Consider the following 16,151-nt stretch of genomic DNA (forward strand, 5'->3'; position numbering starts at 1 on the left):
AATCCGTCCTCAACTCGTTATTGTCGTCCAATAAAATTCGAATTTATTCACGAAAATGCAGAAATTACAAAAAAAGAATACGAAAGAATGCAAAACCAAATAACAGACTTATTGCCGACAAAATGCGGAAATATTAATATAAATTATGAAATGTTGTTCACCATGATTGATGGTAAAGTATGCGTTGCTTTATCAGACCTAGCATTATCTTGTTCCACGTGTTATCTTTGTGGGGCAAAACCTTCTGAAATGAACGATATTAACAAAATACTTAATAGGAATATTGATATCAATGCATATAATTACGGGATATCTAGTCTTCACGCAAGAATTCGCTGCATGGAATTTTTACTCCATGTTTCATATAATTTGCCCTTTAAAAAAGGGAGTGTACGAGATCCTGTTTTAAAAAAGCAACGAGAAGACAATAAAAGAAGAATACAGCAAGAATTTAGAAAAGAATTAGAATTGCTTCTTGATATTGTAAAACAAGGATCAGGGTCTACTAATGATGGGGACACAGCCAGACGATTCTTTTCTAATATACACACAACTGCTAAAATCACAAAGTTAGACGAATCCTTAATAAGAAGGTTTTCTATAATTGCAGGCGATCTCATGCGGAGAAGTAATAAACACAAAAAAATTTGGCTTATTTACTCTCGAAACCGCCAAAGAATTTGTTAAAAACTATGGATGGTATTACATGACAGCTTCCGTGCATAAATTGTTAATCCACGGAGAGGCAATAATTTTCAATTTTTCGATTCCGATTGGACATTTAGAAGAGGCAAGTGAAGCGCGAAATAAGGAGTTTCGGGAATACAGAAAAATGCATTCACGTAAAATGGATAGAGTGAAAACTAATGAAGACATTTTACATCAACTATTAATTTCATCTGATCCCGTAATTTCCAATTTAAGACCCAAAAAAAGCGAACAGAAAAAACAAGACATGTTTCCCGAAACATTGGAAATGGTATAAACACACACAACACGTACAACACACACAACACAAATATATGAACGCACAGCAGAGAGGGTTTGAAGTCATTAAATACTACGGGAGTGACGAACCGTGGAGTCCTTATCTCTGCTGTGACACAGAAACACAATACACACGCGCGCGCGCACACACACACACACACACACACACACACACACACACACAAGATATGCAAAATCCGACCGTGGAACCTCCTCGTGGTGCATATTGGTTAATACTAATCCCGGCGGTAGCAGCGCTTATTGTTGTTTAATACAAAATATTGCATACAACAATTATTTATTGGTAAAGTACACACTTCATGATTATGCTTGCATAATTATTTCATTTTAACTATTACATTTTATCTTTACAAGTGCGATGTTCGCTATTTTTCCAATTTCACTTTGGTTTCCGTTGGTAACGAATACAAAAAAATTGTTCAGACAAAAGTTGTATGGCTTGAAGGGGGACATAAGATGGTGTCATTGATTTGATCTTGGATAGTCGTTTGAAGATCACGTGAAGGTCACCTTAATTTCTTAAATGGAAACCCCCATTTTTCAATGCATATTCTTATAGCTTACCTCGAGAGCTTTCCAAAACACTATAATTAAGTACCTTTTTATTAAGTACTTTTTGAGTTATAAGGCTTGAAATAATTTCTTAATTTTACATAAACCATAAAATATCTAGTAAACCATTCATTTTTCGATTATCTTACCTAAATACTTTTATGTACAAAATAATGAGAGGAATCAATTGGTGTAAAGAAAACATACAGTTGTTTTTAAGAAAAAATATGTAATTGTTAATTGCAAATTACATATTTTTTCTTAGAAACAACTATGTGTTTTCTTTACACCAATTGATTCCTCTCATTATTTTGTACATAAAAGTAGTAATATAAGATAATCGAAAAATGAATATTTTACAAGATATTTTATGATTTATGTAAAATTAAGAAATGATTTCAAGCCTTATAATTCAAAAAGTACTTAACGAAAAGGTACTTAATTATAGTGTTTTGGAAAGCTCTCGAGATAAGCTACAAGAATATGTAAAGAGAAAATGTAAGTTCCATTTAAGAAATTGAAGGTGACCTTCATGTGACCTTCAAATAACTCTTCAAGGTCAAACCAATGGTACCATCTTATGTCCCCCTTGAAACCATACAACTTTTGTCTGAAATATTTTTCTCTCTCGGACTTGGTTTTCGAGTTATTTGGCTGCCTAAGTTAAAATGGGTCACCCTGTATACCGGGTGTTTCAGACCACCCGTCCCACCCTTTTAAAACGTAGGAATGTGCTTGTACAAAAAAATGGTTCAGACGAAATTTGCATGATTTCGAGGGATCTATCTGATGGTGACCTTGAATTCAACCTTGAGATCGACCTTCAAGGTTATTTGAAGGTCAAAGTGTTTTTTTAAATAGGAACCCCTATTTTTGATTGTATATTCTTATAGCTGACCTCGAGAGCTTTCCAAAACACTATAATAAAATATTTTTCCCTCAAGCATTTATCGAGTTATAATGCTTCAAATCATTTCTTAATTTTACATAAACCGTAAAATATCTTGTAAAATATTCACTTTTCGATTATTTTACCTTAATACTTTTATGTACAAAATAATGAGAGGAATCAATTGGTGTAAAGAAAACATACAGTTGTTTTTAAGAAAAAATATGAAATTGTTAATTGCAAATTACATATTTTTTCCTAGAAACAACTATGTGTTTTCTTTACACTAATTGATTCCTCTCATTATTTTGTACATAAAAGTATGAAGGTAAGATAATCGAAAAATGAATGGTTTACTAGATATTTTATGGTTTATGTAAAATTAAGAAATTATTTCAAGCCTTATAACTCAAAAAGTACTTAATAAAAAGGTACTTAATTATAGTGTTTTGGAAAGCTCTCGAGATAAGCTACAGGAATATGCAATAAAAAATAGGGGTTCCCATTTAAGATTTCAAACTTGCCTCCCCTCACCGCCCAGGGGGAGGGGTGGGGGGGCTGATTTTAACGTCATTGTACGTCCCCCTCGAAATGACGAAATTTTGATTCTAACCATTTTTTCGTAGTGTGCTTATTTTTCGAGTTATTTGGCTGCCTAAGTTAAAATGGGTCACCCTGTATATATACAGGGTGATTCAAAATAACCCCTGTGTCCGTGAAATAACACATTGTTGAGTCAATTCTAAGACAATATTTCCTTTTGCAAAATTTCGTCCGAAGCTTAGTTTTCGAATTATTAAAGAAAGTAATTAACACATGACGGATCGGATACAAGAGGCAGGCAAGGGTGGCGCGATTCACCGTCAGACGCAGGCGCTTACGCGGGGCGCCTGCTTCGATCAGCTGGTCACTATACATACACATACAGACACACATGCGAACACATACATTCTCTCTCTGTCCGCTGTCTGTCTGTCTGTCTGTCTCTCTCTCTCTCTCTCCTTCATTCGCTCACTCACCTGTGTTTTTTTTTTTTTTTTTACGAGAGAGGGAAAAATGCATTTTATGCATACCCACCGCTCGATCCGGTGAGTTATGTGGGACTCTAGTACCAAGTCGAATTACCAACTCGGTACTCCCTACTCACTAAAAACCCCTCTCTTTTTACGAATTTTCTTTGACATACTGTTCCTCTGACTTCCCGAGATTTATTTTCAGATAACGTCAAAAAATAGTTATTATTACCTTGTTCGATGACTTTTGATGTATTACTGTAATTGTTTGAAGGAGAAATGAATTTTCCGATAGATCGTACGTTCTCAAATTTAACGTAGATATCACGTTGCACAAGACAGAAATCCACACTAAATTATTAACTGAATGTTTTTCTTCTTTCATGAATTGCATTCTTTTATAAACTTTAACATAATCACATTTATTTACTCACTCGACGAGACGAGAAATTTACTAATTACTCTATCACTAATCATTATTAATCACTGTCGAATAATAACTGTTGACGATTAAAAATCACTCGATAAAAGAAACACGCACGGACACGTTACTACACGACGCGACAATGCGACGATAATTACTCGGCGACTGCAAGCAGTTTTTTGTCAGTAGGTCGCGGTAGGTTAAGGCTGGCTACTACTGGCGCTATCGAACGCGATCATGTGTTCGATTGAAGAATGCGGTAAACATAATAAACATTTAACATATTAATATTATTACTACCGCAATCTACTATGACAAAAAACTGCTTGCAGTCGCCGAGTAATTATCGTCGCATTGTCGCGTCGTCGCGTCGTGTAGTAACGTGTCCGTGCGTGTTTTTTTTATCGAGTGATTTTTAATCGCCAACAGTTATTATTCGACAGTGATTAATAGTGATTAGTGATAGAGTCATTAGTAAATTTCTCGTCTCGTCGAGTGAGTAAATAAATGTGATTATGTTAAAGTTTATAAAAGAATGCAATTCATGAAAGAAGAAAAACATTCAGTTAATAATTTAGTGTGGATTTCTGTCTTGAGCAACGTGATATCTATGTTAAATTTGAGAACGTACGATCTATCGGAAAATTCATTTCTCCTTCAAACAATTACAGTAATACATCAAAAGTCATCGAACAAGGTAATAATAACTATTTTTTGACGTTATGTGAAAACAAATCTCGGGAAGTCAGAGGAACAGTATGTCAAAGAAAATTCGTAAAAAGAGAGAGGTTTTTAGTGAGTAGGGAGTACCGAGTTGGTAATTCGATTTGGTACTCGAGTCTTACATAACTCACTGGATCGACCGGTAGGTATGCATAAAATGCATTTTCCCCTCTCTCGTAAAAAAAAAAAAAACACAGGTGAGTGAGTGAATGAGAGAGAGAGACAGACAGACAGACAGAGAGAGAATGTATGTGTTCGCATGTGTGTCTGTATGTGTATAGCGACCAGCTGATCGTAGCAGGCGCCCCGCGTAAGCGCCCGCATCTGACGGTGAATCGCGTCACCCTTGCCTACCTCTTGTATCCGATCCGTCATGCGTTAACTACTTTCTTTAATAATTTGAAAACTAAGCTTCGGACGAAATTTTGCAAAAGGAAAAATCATCTTAGAATTGACTCAACAATCATTTCATGGACACAAGGGTTATTTTGAATCACTCTGTATATGTATACTATACAGGGTGGGGCATTTATCTTGAGACAAGATAATATCTCGATTGGAGTCGATTATTTTGAAAAAAGTTTTAGACAAAAGTTGTATGGTTTCAAGGGGGACATAAGATAGTGTTATTAGTTTGATCTTGAAGAGCCACCTGAAGGACACGCGAAGATCAGCTCCAACTTTTTAAATGGGATACCCTATATGCTTTTGCATATTCTTGTAGCTCATCTCAAGAGCTTTCCAAAACACTATAATTAAGTTAGTTTTCATTAAGTACTTTCCAAGTTATGAGGCTTGAAATCATTTTTTAATTTTACATAAACCGTAAAATATCTTGTAAAATATTCATTTTTCGATTATTTTACCTTAATACTTTTATGTACAAAATAATGAGAGGAATCAATTGGTGTAAAGAAAAGACATAGTTATTTTTAAGAAAAAATATGTAATTGTTAATTGCAAATTACATTTTTTTTTTTCGAAATAACTATGAGTTTTCTTTACACCAATTGATTTTTCTCATTATTTTGTACATAAAAGTATTAAGGTAAAATAATCGAAAAATGAATATTTTACAAGATATTTTACGGTTTATGTAAAATTAAAAAATGATTTCAAGCCTCATAACTTGGAAAGTACTTAATGAAAACTAACTTAATTATAGTGTTTTGGAAAGCTCTTGAGATGAGCTACAAGAATATGCAAAAGCATATAGGGTGTCCCATTTAAAAAGTTGGAGCTGACCTTCGCGTGTCCTTCAGGTGGCTCTTCAAGATCAAACTAATGACACCATTTTATGTCCCCCTTGAAACCATACAACTTTTGTCTAAAACTTTTTTCAAAATAATCGACTCCAATCGAGATATTATTTTGTCTCAAGATAAATGCCCCACCCTGTATATGTATTTTTAAACTCCTTAAAAATAATTACATTCTATTTATTCTTCAGATGTTCCGCTTTAGCCACACCGCCAGAAGATCCACCTGCGAAACAGCTGCACATGACTTATAAGATATTTCAAACAGATACGAAACTTATCAATCTTCTATTGCAATCACATGGTTTAATAGAGGTAAAGTATATATTATGTGTTATACATGTAATATACTATATATAAAAAGTATGACTGTGTATGTGTAAATCTGATAAGCAGTGATGCTTCTTCATATAAATACAAGTTGAAAATATAAAATAAAATTTTTTCATACAAAGTTTTGTTTTTAAGAAAATCAGCTTCGGAGATCCGTATGCATTTAACTAACAAGAATCTGGTAAATGTTTAAAAAAAGAGCAATCTTATTAATGATATTGACATATGCTGTCTTCATTCTGAGTCATCATGATCTCCAACTTGATAGTTATAATTTATGAGTTAAAAAATTAATAAATAATAAGTGATTGAAATTTAAAAATTTAAAAACAAAACCTTATACACACACACACACACACACACACACACACACACACACTTAAACTCGGAAATTTATTTTATGAAAATGTTTCTATTGCTACTGTAAGAATGTAAACAAAGCACTGAAGCATTGAAGAACTGTTCAATAACCTCGTTCAATAACGTTCAACAACTGTTCAATAACGTTTTACATTAAAAGCATCGGGCGAAATGGAATGAACTTTACATTGCAAGATAAATATGGAACTATATGATAATAGATCTCATTTTGCACTAACAACATTTGACGATATAGGATGGATTTCGCATTGCGTGGAAAATCATTCATAAATAGTCGATCCAAAAATATTCCTCTCATCGAAATACACTTTTTATAAGAGATCAAATTTTGTTCCCAGAGGGAAGGAAATGGAAATTAGTACTTAGAGAAAAAGAGTGGTTCCATTCACCGTCTTTCATCAAAGACTATTAATTAAGAATTATTAAGAAGAGGAATCTCTTTCTTTTTAACCGATGAATGTACAACTCTAACTGTTAATCATTTTCTTTCTAATAAGGGAAAATATAGAAATTGCCCTTATATTTTGATGAGCTTTAAAAAGATCTCATTTTGCACTAACAACATTTGACGATATAGGATGGATTTCGCATTGCGTGGAAAATCATTCATAAATAGTCGATCCAAAAATATTCCTCTCATCGAAATACACTTTTTATAAGAGATCAAATTTTGTTCCCAGAGGGAAGGAAATGGAAATTAGTATTTAGAGAAAAAGAGTGGTTCCATTCACCGTCTTTCATCAAAGACTATTAATTAAGAATTATTAAGAAGAGGAATCTCCTTCTTTTTAACCGATGAATGTACAACTCTAACTGTTAATCATTTTCTTTCTAATAAGGGAAAATATAGAAATTGCCCTTATATTTTGATGAGCTTTAAATATGTTATAGTTTAGATCAAAATAAGAGATATGTATTTTTTTATATGTCTATACAGCTATTAAGGGATTAAAACAGTTCCTTGATGAAAATCGATTTTTATATTTTTCAGCGAATAACATTTAAATTAAAATTAATATTGAAAAATTATTTCATCTCTATGACAATCAGTATTGCATCGATTGTGCGAAATTCCAACATCACTCTTGAGTCGTATTATTTTATTTCTATCTAGTCAAATATGTTTGTAAGAGCACCTTTCCCGACGCCACAGATCGCGGTTCGCCGGTGTCAGAGTTCGGGAGAAGAGGAGACTCAGGCTCGCAAAACCACACGGTTTAGACGGATGTAACGATGCATCCCGTGCACCCCCTTAGCTGCATCGTTTTACCCGGCATGCGATCCGCCGAAAGCTGTCGCCCGGCAGAACACCTGCCGGGCACAGGCAGGGGTGCGGTGCGCCCACAGTTTTAAATGACTGTAACTCTTTCAGAAAAGGCTGAATACCGCCGAGCGTTGCCGACGTGTCCCGATCCGGCGACCGGCGAAAACCCGCGCTCGGCGCGCACTCCGAATTCCTCCGAGCGGGCCCCCGACCATACCGCTTTCCGTAACCCGTTCGGAAGGGGTAATACCGTCGCGCGCCGACGCGGGCAATTAAGCCGTTATAAAACGGGCACGTTATGCACACTAATTACCTTTTTCCGATCCGCTTACGACAGTGAAGCAGCTCCGAAACCTAGACCGCTCCTATACGAAACAAAATCTAGCTTCGAGGAAAGAAGATAGAGCGAACTTTTTCTCCATCGAGCACTCTCGATCCTCGATCAAGATTATTCCATCCGATCAATAATCCGACCAGGAAAAGGAATCAGAGTGCACTCGAGAGTTCTCGATCACCGGTCTACAATCCGCCAGACGCTAGTGCATTTTTCACGAGGCAGACAGGAGAGCTACCTCGGACGAATTATTCTCATCGGCACTGCGTTCCTGGAAACTCTCCTTATATACCGAGAATTACCGATACAATTCCGCGTAAACGCATTCAGCATTTTCCCGGAAATAACGCGCATTTCTTGTAAACAGCACAAAAAGCCGACTAGACCGATCTTTCAGACGCGCATACATAAAAACTATACGCGCGATGGTCATTGACTGCGCCGGAATCATAACACGCGCCGTAAATATCGTTTAAAGGTATCAATACGATCCGAAACCGCATTATATCCGAAATACGCACGATTATAAAATATTGTACATTCTTTAATAATTTCAATATCATTATACGGCACGCTTACGTCGTACATTCGCGACTCAATATCTGCATAACACGCCGAACATTTAATTCGCGTCTCACGCCGAATATCGCGCTCGAACAAATCACATTCACAACACGCGCACACGCACACTCTGAATTACATACATCCAATAAACACTTTTTTTTTGTTATCTTACGCTCTCACTCATTTCAAAACCTACCGAATCCGGATTTCCGATTCCCGCTATCCGACGACGAATCGCGCGGAAATCACCCGTGACACAGATAAAATTCTTTATTCAATTTATTTACAATCGTTGCTTTGCAACGGTTATGTATACTGCGAACACAGTTTCGACGCTCGATGTTGGTCATGTTTGACCAGGCGCGGCAGATGGAACTTAAAGACTAAATGCAGACTGGTGATTGCACGATACAAACTATATACAGGGTGTTCCAGATCAACCGCAGGTCCTTGAAGGAGTGGATAGATCTCGATAATGTGAGTAAAAAATGTCCTTACAAGAAAGTTGTGAGATCGATAGTTTTTGAATAAAACGCATTAGAAGTTAAGCAACCACGGGGCCCGCATTTCGCGCCGTCAGGAGCGGCGCGGCATGAACCATTCTTGTTCGCAATACATTCTGCCACATCAATTACTCGTAATTGTTTTCATTTGTTTTCTATCGTTTTTGCTACTGATGTTGCTACTGATTTTTGGAAATATCCGAAGCGGCATCAACGAAGAATCTTAACTCGAAGAGTTTTAAATTGTCAAAGTATGTATGCATTGATCCCCAATTTTAAAGAATCTTCTATGGAAATATTTCTGTTAAAGTCATAAAAGTATAATTGAGTCATACAACTTACACTCGCGGCGGAAATAAAATTTTTTTTAAGTTTTCAAAGTTTTTTCATTACATAGTATTTTCTTTTCAACTATTTAATTACTGGTATAAAGAGAAACTAAGCTGTAACTGAAAATTGTACATTATTTTCAATCTGTCATTGTAAATGTAAGTTTTTTCGTTCCGCTTACTTTTCCGTTATAACATAAAATAAATAATTATAATGAAATGTTTCATCAAGAAATAATTCTTTATTCGATAATTATCTTATAATAACTTCAGACTTATTTATTACAAGAATTTAAACTTAACCCAAATTTTTTATTATCGTCGTATAACGTTGAATGCCATTAAAATAATTTTTAAACAATTGCATTGCATAACTTTTTACAGCAAGTGTTCGAATTGACCTCCACCCACTTCGATACAAAGTTGCGCGCATTGTATTAAACTTTGTCTTGACCGTTGAATCATTTCTGGGGTAATGGTTGCCACCGCTTCTGTAATGCGATCATTTAATTCTTGGATATTGTTAACCGGTTCAGAATACACGTATTCTTTTATAGCAGCCCATAAAAAAAATCGAGTGATGTGAGATCAGGGGATCTCGCTGGCCAAGCTCTAGGACCACCACGGCCACATATCGGGATACATTTCATTTAAGATTTCTCGAGTTCCTCTTGCGTAATGTGGTGATGCTCCATCGTGCTGGTACCACATTGCACGGCATTCCGCCAATGACATGTCTTCTAGAAGTCCCGGTAAATCCTCAACCAAAAAATGACGATAGATTTCGCCAGTAACTCGAGCGGGAAGCTCGAATGGTCCTATCTATTGAAGTATCGTTGTGTTACTTAATTGTACTATTTTTCACAAAGTTTGTGTAGTTACGCTATAAAAGCAAAGACTGAGATTGAAATTATGCTTACATAGGAATATGTAATAATAAATGATAACAATAGTTAATAGTTAATAGTAAATGTGAAGTTGCTTTTTTAAGTTAATCTCAGCATTAGCAAATTTAATAATTAAAAATCACCTCTAAAAATTTACATACGTTCTCAAAATTGACAATACATATTAGTTACTGAGATAATCACAAGAAAAATTAAATAGTTATTCAATACAAATGCTAAAATATGTAAATGCTTACTATAGTATTATTATGTATCCCAGCCCACAAGTTTATGCTGAACCGATGCTGGAAACTCCTGATCCGGAATTGATGGGGATTTTCATTTCCCCAAAAATAATAATTATGGGTGTTGAATGTGCCATCGCGTGTGAAAATTGATTCATCGGTGAATAAAATATTCTGTATGAAATGTGCGTCTTGTTCGTGTTGCTGCAATAACCACCGACAAAAATCAATTCGACTTTCGTAGTCTGGAGGCATTAGATTGTGTACACGCGAGAAATGGAAAGCGTGCATTTGGTTGTAATTCAAAATTCGATGCGTACTCGTTATGGATACATTGACCATACGAGTCACCGTCCTGATGCTCCTTGTAGGGTTTTCTTCGACTATTCGAAGCACAGCTTCTTCATTTCTGACGTTCCGAACAAGACGTTGGGCTCCTGCACCCTCTTGTCTTCTTTGACGAGCAAGCACTCCTGAATTTCTTGTTCTATTTATTAATCGCCGAATGACATTTCCATCAGGATCTCTACAATTCGGAAAATTTTCGGCGTAAGCCCTCGCAGTAGCTTCTGCGTTTCGCATACATTCGCCATACAAAATGATCATTTCGCAATACTCTTCTGATGAATAATCCATTGTTATTTTATAGCACTCCGGTATAGAATTCCGGTTAGTTTCACCTAGCTTGGAACTTCCAATCGGAGGAAAAGATTCTATGTAAATAAATACCCGAAACGAGATGAAAACAAATGAAAACAAAAGCACTTAGTCAGGCGCCGCGGAACCGGGGGGGGGGGGGAATTGAAGAATTTATTTTTATACACAAGCGATTGTTTAAAACAATTGGGTTTTATTTTAATGTTTACTAACGTGATAGTATTAATAATAATTTCTAAACGATATGATTACGATATGAAAAAATAGCTTCTACAAAACTTAATTTTACAATTACTGAACGACAAGTAATTATTAACTTTATTGTTAATTGTACATTTTATTAACAAATGGTACGAGTAATTGATGTGGCAGAATGTATTGCGAACAAGAATGGTTCATGCCGCGCCGCTCCTGACGGCGCGAAATGCGGGCCCCGTGGTTGCTTAACTTCTAATGCGTTTTATTCAAAAACTATTGATCTCACAACTTTCTTGTAAGGACATTTTTTACTCACATTATCGAGATCTATCCACTCCTTCAAGGTTGATCTGGAACACCCTGTATACGGAGTCGTGTACGATCAGGCGCAGAACTTAAACTAGTGTACGGTCCGAAAGACCAAAGGAGATTCCTCTTTTTATTCCCTAATTGATAGTTTTTAATGGAAGACGGTGAATGGTCCGCGGTGGTCGCGGATAATCAGGCGCGGAGCTTAAATTAGGATACAGACCGATAGTAGTCGCATCTAAACAAGGAACAATCTATTTACAGAGTGTCGAGTACAACCCGGCGTAAAGATTAAGAGTCAGATGACGATAATCGCGTGTGACAAAATACAATGTGGAACAAACTATTTACACGGCTGTTGCAGACAACCAAGCTAGACCGAGGGAATCGGGCGTCAACTGCGGTTGGCCGAAAACGGGAGTGCCCGTAACACACCGGGATAAATGTTTACTTTACATCACGCAGCTCGAAAAATTTTTATTTTTACATATGTTGTAGAGGATATATTCTTAAGTAATATACCGTTTGAATTTTGTGGTGCTCTCTTTTCTTCCTGAGATATGCAATTTTGAAGTTTCATACTTTCATGTCATCTTTTCGTTATCCTATTTATGTGTTCACATATTTTGTTTACATTTGCTTAGCACGGTTTGATATTATATTTTCCTTGTGTGTTTATATTTTTTTGTTTACTTTTGTTCATTGTGACTTCCATGTCGCTAAGAATTTAATACAATTAAAAAATATCACAAATGTATGTGTACATACACGCGCGCGCGGAAGGTGCAAAGGGAGGCCGATAGTCAAGGTGGATCTCGCTTTACAACTTACGGTACATATCCATTGTAATTGAACTCTTCGCAATGCGTCCCCTACTGGTAGGGTGATTGCAGGAGAGGAGGTCGAAAGCCCCCCTTGCACCCCCCTCCGTGTATGTGTATGTGTTTTTTTTTTAGAGGAGAAAAATACTTTTACGTATCGTTAGATCAAAATGTTGTGTGCCTGGATATGTCTCGGTTCACCCATACCGACTAAAAAACTCCCCTGTCACTAGCCTCGTCCGTGGGACCGCCGTTAGGCATTACTTCGCGGAGAGAGGATATAGCCGTAGCTCTTCCTTCAGTTAGTCGGAGTCATAGCTTCTTTCCTCTTAGTTGTTTATGTTCTTCGCGCGCTCCCTTTCTACAGGATGAAGTTCTTGGAGGACTTTCGTCGCGAATGTGTTCGTTGCCTCCCAAGCTGCCACTGATGAGAGCATAGCTTTCGCTAAATTCTAAGGCAGGATCTTTTCTTCGAGGGCAATCTCCCATGTACTGCGGTACTCACTGAAGCGAGGACACTTGAAAAACACGTGCTCTGCATCTTCTCCTCATCTCCTGGGCAGGTCGAGCATCTCGAGGAATCTTCATGTTTGAATTTATAAAGATATGCCCGGAAGCACCCATGTCCTGATAACATCTGCGTGAGGTAATAGTTGACCTTCCTGTGATTTCGGTTCAGCCAGACGTCTACCTGTGGGATCAGGCGATGAGTCCATCTCCCTCTAGGCATCCCACAATAACTGCCATCGGCGTAGGCTGCTCTCTCGTTCCTCAGTTCTCAGCAATGCTGGGCTTGTCGTTTGTTCTTTCCGCTGGTAAAGGGATCGTCTTTCTTCGGCTAATATTTCAATGGGCAGCATTCCGGCGAGGACACACACTGCATCCCCGGATATTATACGGTATGCACTTGCCACTCTCAGGGCGCTGAGCCGGTAAACTGATGCTACTTTCCGCCGCGATTCATGCATCTGTAGTACATCGGACCAGATGGCAATACTATACGTAAGGACCGACGTGACAACTGAAGACAGCAATGCTCTCTTTTTTTGTTTGGGACCTCCTATGTTGGGCATGAGACGGGAAAGAGTTGTTCTCACTCCTGACGCCTTAGTGCCTACGTGTTCTGCTTACTGTTTAAAGTTCAATCAGGCATCAATCATTACTCCCAGATACCGAATGAACGGCTGGGAAATCTCGTAGTCATCGACTTGCAGCGTGATCGTCTCAACTTGCTTCTTGCTACTGATCAGCACGGTCTCCGTTTTGTGTTCAGCCAGCTTTAGTCCCACTGAACTCCATCCACCGGCGTATCTTTCCGAATATTGTGTCGAAGATGAAGTTGATCTCCTCCAGATGCTTCGACACAATCACTACGGCAACATCATCTGTTTTGCTGTCACAAGTTTTGCCTCACTTGGTAGGGTCAGTTGCAGAAGCCCATCATACATGACATTCCACAGTAGAGGACCCAGCACCGAGCCCTGAGATACTCCCCCGGTGACTCTTTGAGGTCATCCTCCGTGTCGTACTTCAGGATCCTATCGGTGAAGTAGCTCACTAACATTCTCTGCAAATATGTAGGCACATGCAATCCATCAAGAGCCGCCATGATACAATCCCACCTGGCCGAATTAAAGGCGTTTTTGATGTCCAGTGTTGCTACCAGATAGTGCTTCTTTGTGCCTCCCATCCCTGAGATCGCCTCCCTGGCGGCGTTGACGACGAGATCAATTGCATCCAGGGTAGAGCAATCCACTCGGAAGCCCTTTTGGCTGCTGGCAAGTACTGCTGCGATCCTCTTTTGAACAATACGTTCAAGGATCTTACCAGCTGTGTCCAACATGAAGAGTGGATGGTACGATGATGGTTCGTCGGATGGCTTCTTCCCTGTGTGTGTGTGTGTGTGTGTGTGTGTCTATGTTTCTTCTTAAATATACATGATGTCGTAAACTTATATTCTATTCTTGAAACTTTTTTTGTTAATAATTATTTAATAAATAACAATAAACGGCTAAAACCTTCCGAAAGTTATTCAGAAAGATGACCTCGGGAAATGTAAACACAAAAATATAAACATATTTAGAAAGTAACGAAAAGATGGTACAAAGATGGTAAGTATGAAACTTCAAAATTGCATATCTCAAGAACGAGGAGAGAATGCCACAAAATTCAAACAGTGTATTACTTAAGAATGTGTCCTCTAACATATGTCAAAATAAAGATTTTTCAAGCTGTGTGACATAAAGTAAACATTTACTCACATCGGGATACTGACCGTCGGATAAATTCGATCGGGCACGGTAACACTTGTGTTCTGGATCAAGGAATGAAGATAGGTCGCCGAAAGCGGAGTGTCGCGGAGCGGTGAGAGCGGTTCTTCCTAAGATCGCGGTTATGTCTGTCCGGTCAGGTGTCATGAGAACGACTGGTGTATACGAAAGCCGTGAAAAAGACTGTTTTGGTTGGGAGAACGTAGTTGGGTCATTGTCCAGAATTCGGTGAAAGAAGACAAACGGATCTGGATGCCGACTGCAGTCGGGCAAGGACGGGAGCACCCGTACCATGGACCGGAAGACTGATAGTACACGGAATTGTCCGTAGTACACCAGGATACTGGCCGTCGGATATGTCCGACACGGTAGCATACGTGGAGCACGGAGCGAGGGCTAGGAGTCGGTAGCTTTGAATTCTCAGCATGCGCCTTGAGACTTCTCAAACGTTCTGAGAGTCAGGACAGGAATAGATAGTTGCCTGCCAGAGAGGCCGGTTTATATACCCGGCACGTACCTCCATGCGGTACCTTCACAGGGTCATACGCGTCGAAATGGGGTAGATCACGGCTTTCAATTCGCGGCTCAGCAAAAGTGTCTCGTACATCGCTCAGCGCCAATCTTTTGCGAACGGATGTTCGGCCTACCTATTCGACACGGTTGATCGGTCGTTTAAACTAGAAACGGTTCTGCTGTTACATGTTTAATACTAACAATAAATGTGTAAGTTACAAAAAATAATAAACTTAGTAAGTTACTGAATAATAAACTTTTTATTCAATAATAAAAACAGCAATTCAAGAAAAATTGATTAAATATATACACTATGAATTAAGTTAGTTTCAAAAAACATAAAAGTGATATATTTTTGATATATTTTTTACTATAACTGTATTAAGAAGTGGCATAAGGTAAGATCTAGAAAGCTTAATGGTAAAAACAGTTGTGCAGAAAACGAAACAAATTCTATTTCGATTCTCGATCCAATCATTTGCGTCTCAGATATTTTTCTAGTCCAAAAATATTATTTTGTAGTAATTATTGTAGCAATATCATTTGTTGGGTTCAAAAATATATACAGTAGTAGTAATACAAGGAGAGTTCTAACCCAGGTTCTCTCAAGGGGGCTGAGACGCGAGAGAAACCGTGATGCGGGGGGAGTGACGTCACGCGCGGGGAAGGAGGAAT

The 16,151-nt window shown here is 37.8% G+C and overlaps 1 protein-coding gene across 3 annotated transcripts in view; it reads left to right on the forward strand.

The window, feature by feature from the left end:
- The window catches only part of LOC105253091 (tubulin polyglutamylase TTLL5), a 134,589-nt gene that overhangs the window by 51,926 nt on the left and 66,512 nt on the right, over positions 1 to 16,151 (forward strand). For all 3 annotated transcript variants that reach the window (XM_025407941.1, XM_025407942.1, XM_025407943.1), the window contains exon 3: positions 6,060 to 6,183. In XM_025407941.1, coding sequence (XP_025263726.1) covers positions 6,060 to 6,183 — 124 coding nt within the window. The remainder of the gene's footprint in view (positions 1 to 6,059; positions 6,184 to 16,151) is intronic.

Source organism: Camponotus floridanus, unplaced genomic scaffold, assembly GCF_003227725.1.
Source record: "Camponotus floridanus strain SB8 unplaced genomic scaffold, Cflo_v7.5 scaffold197, whole genome shotgun sequence".
NCBI classification, from domain to species: domain Eukaryota; kingdom Metazoa; phylum Arthropoda; class Insecta; order Hymenoptera; family Formicidae; genus Camponotus; species Camponotus floridanus.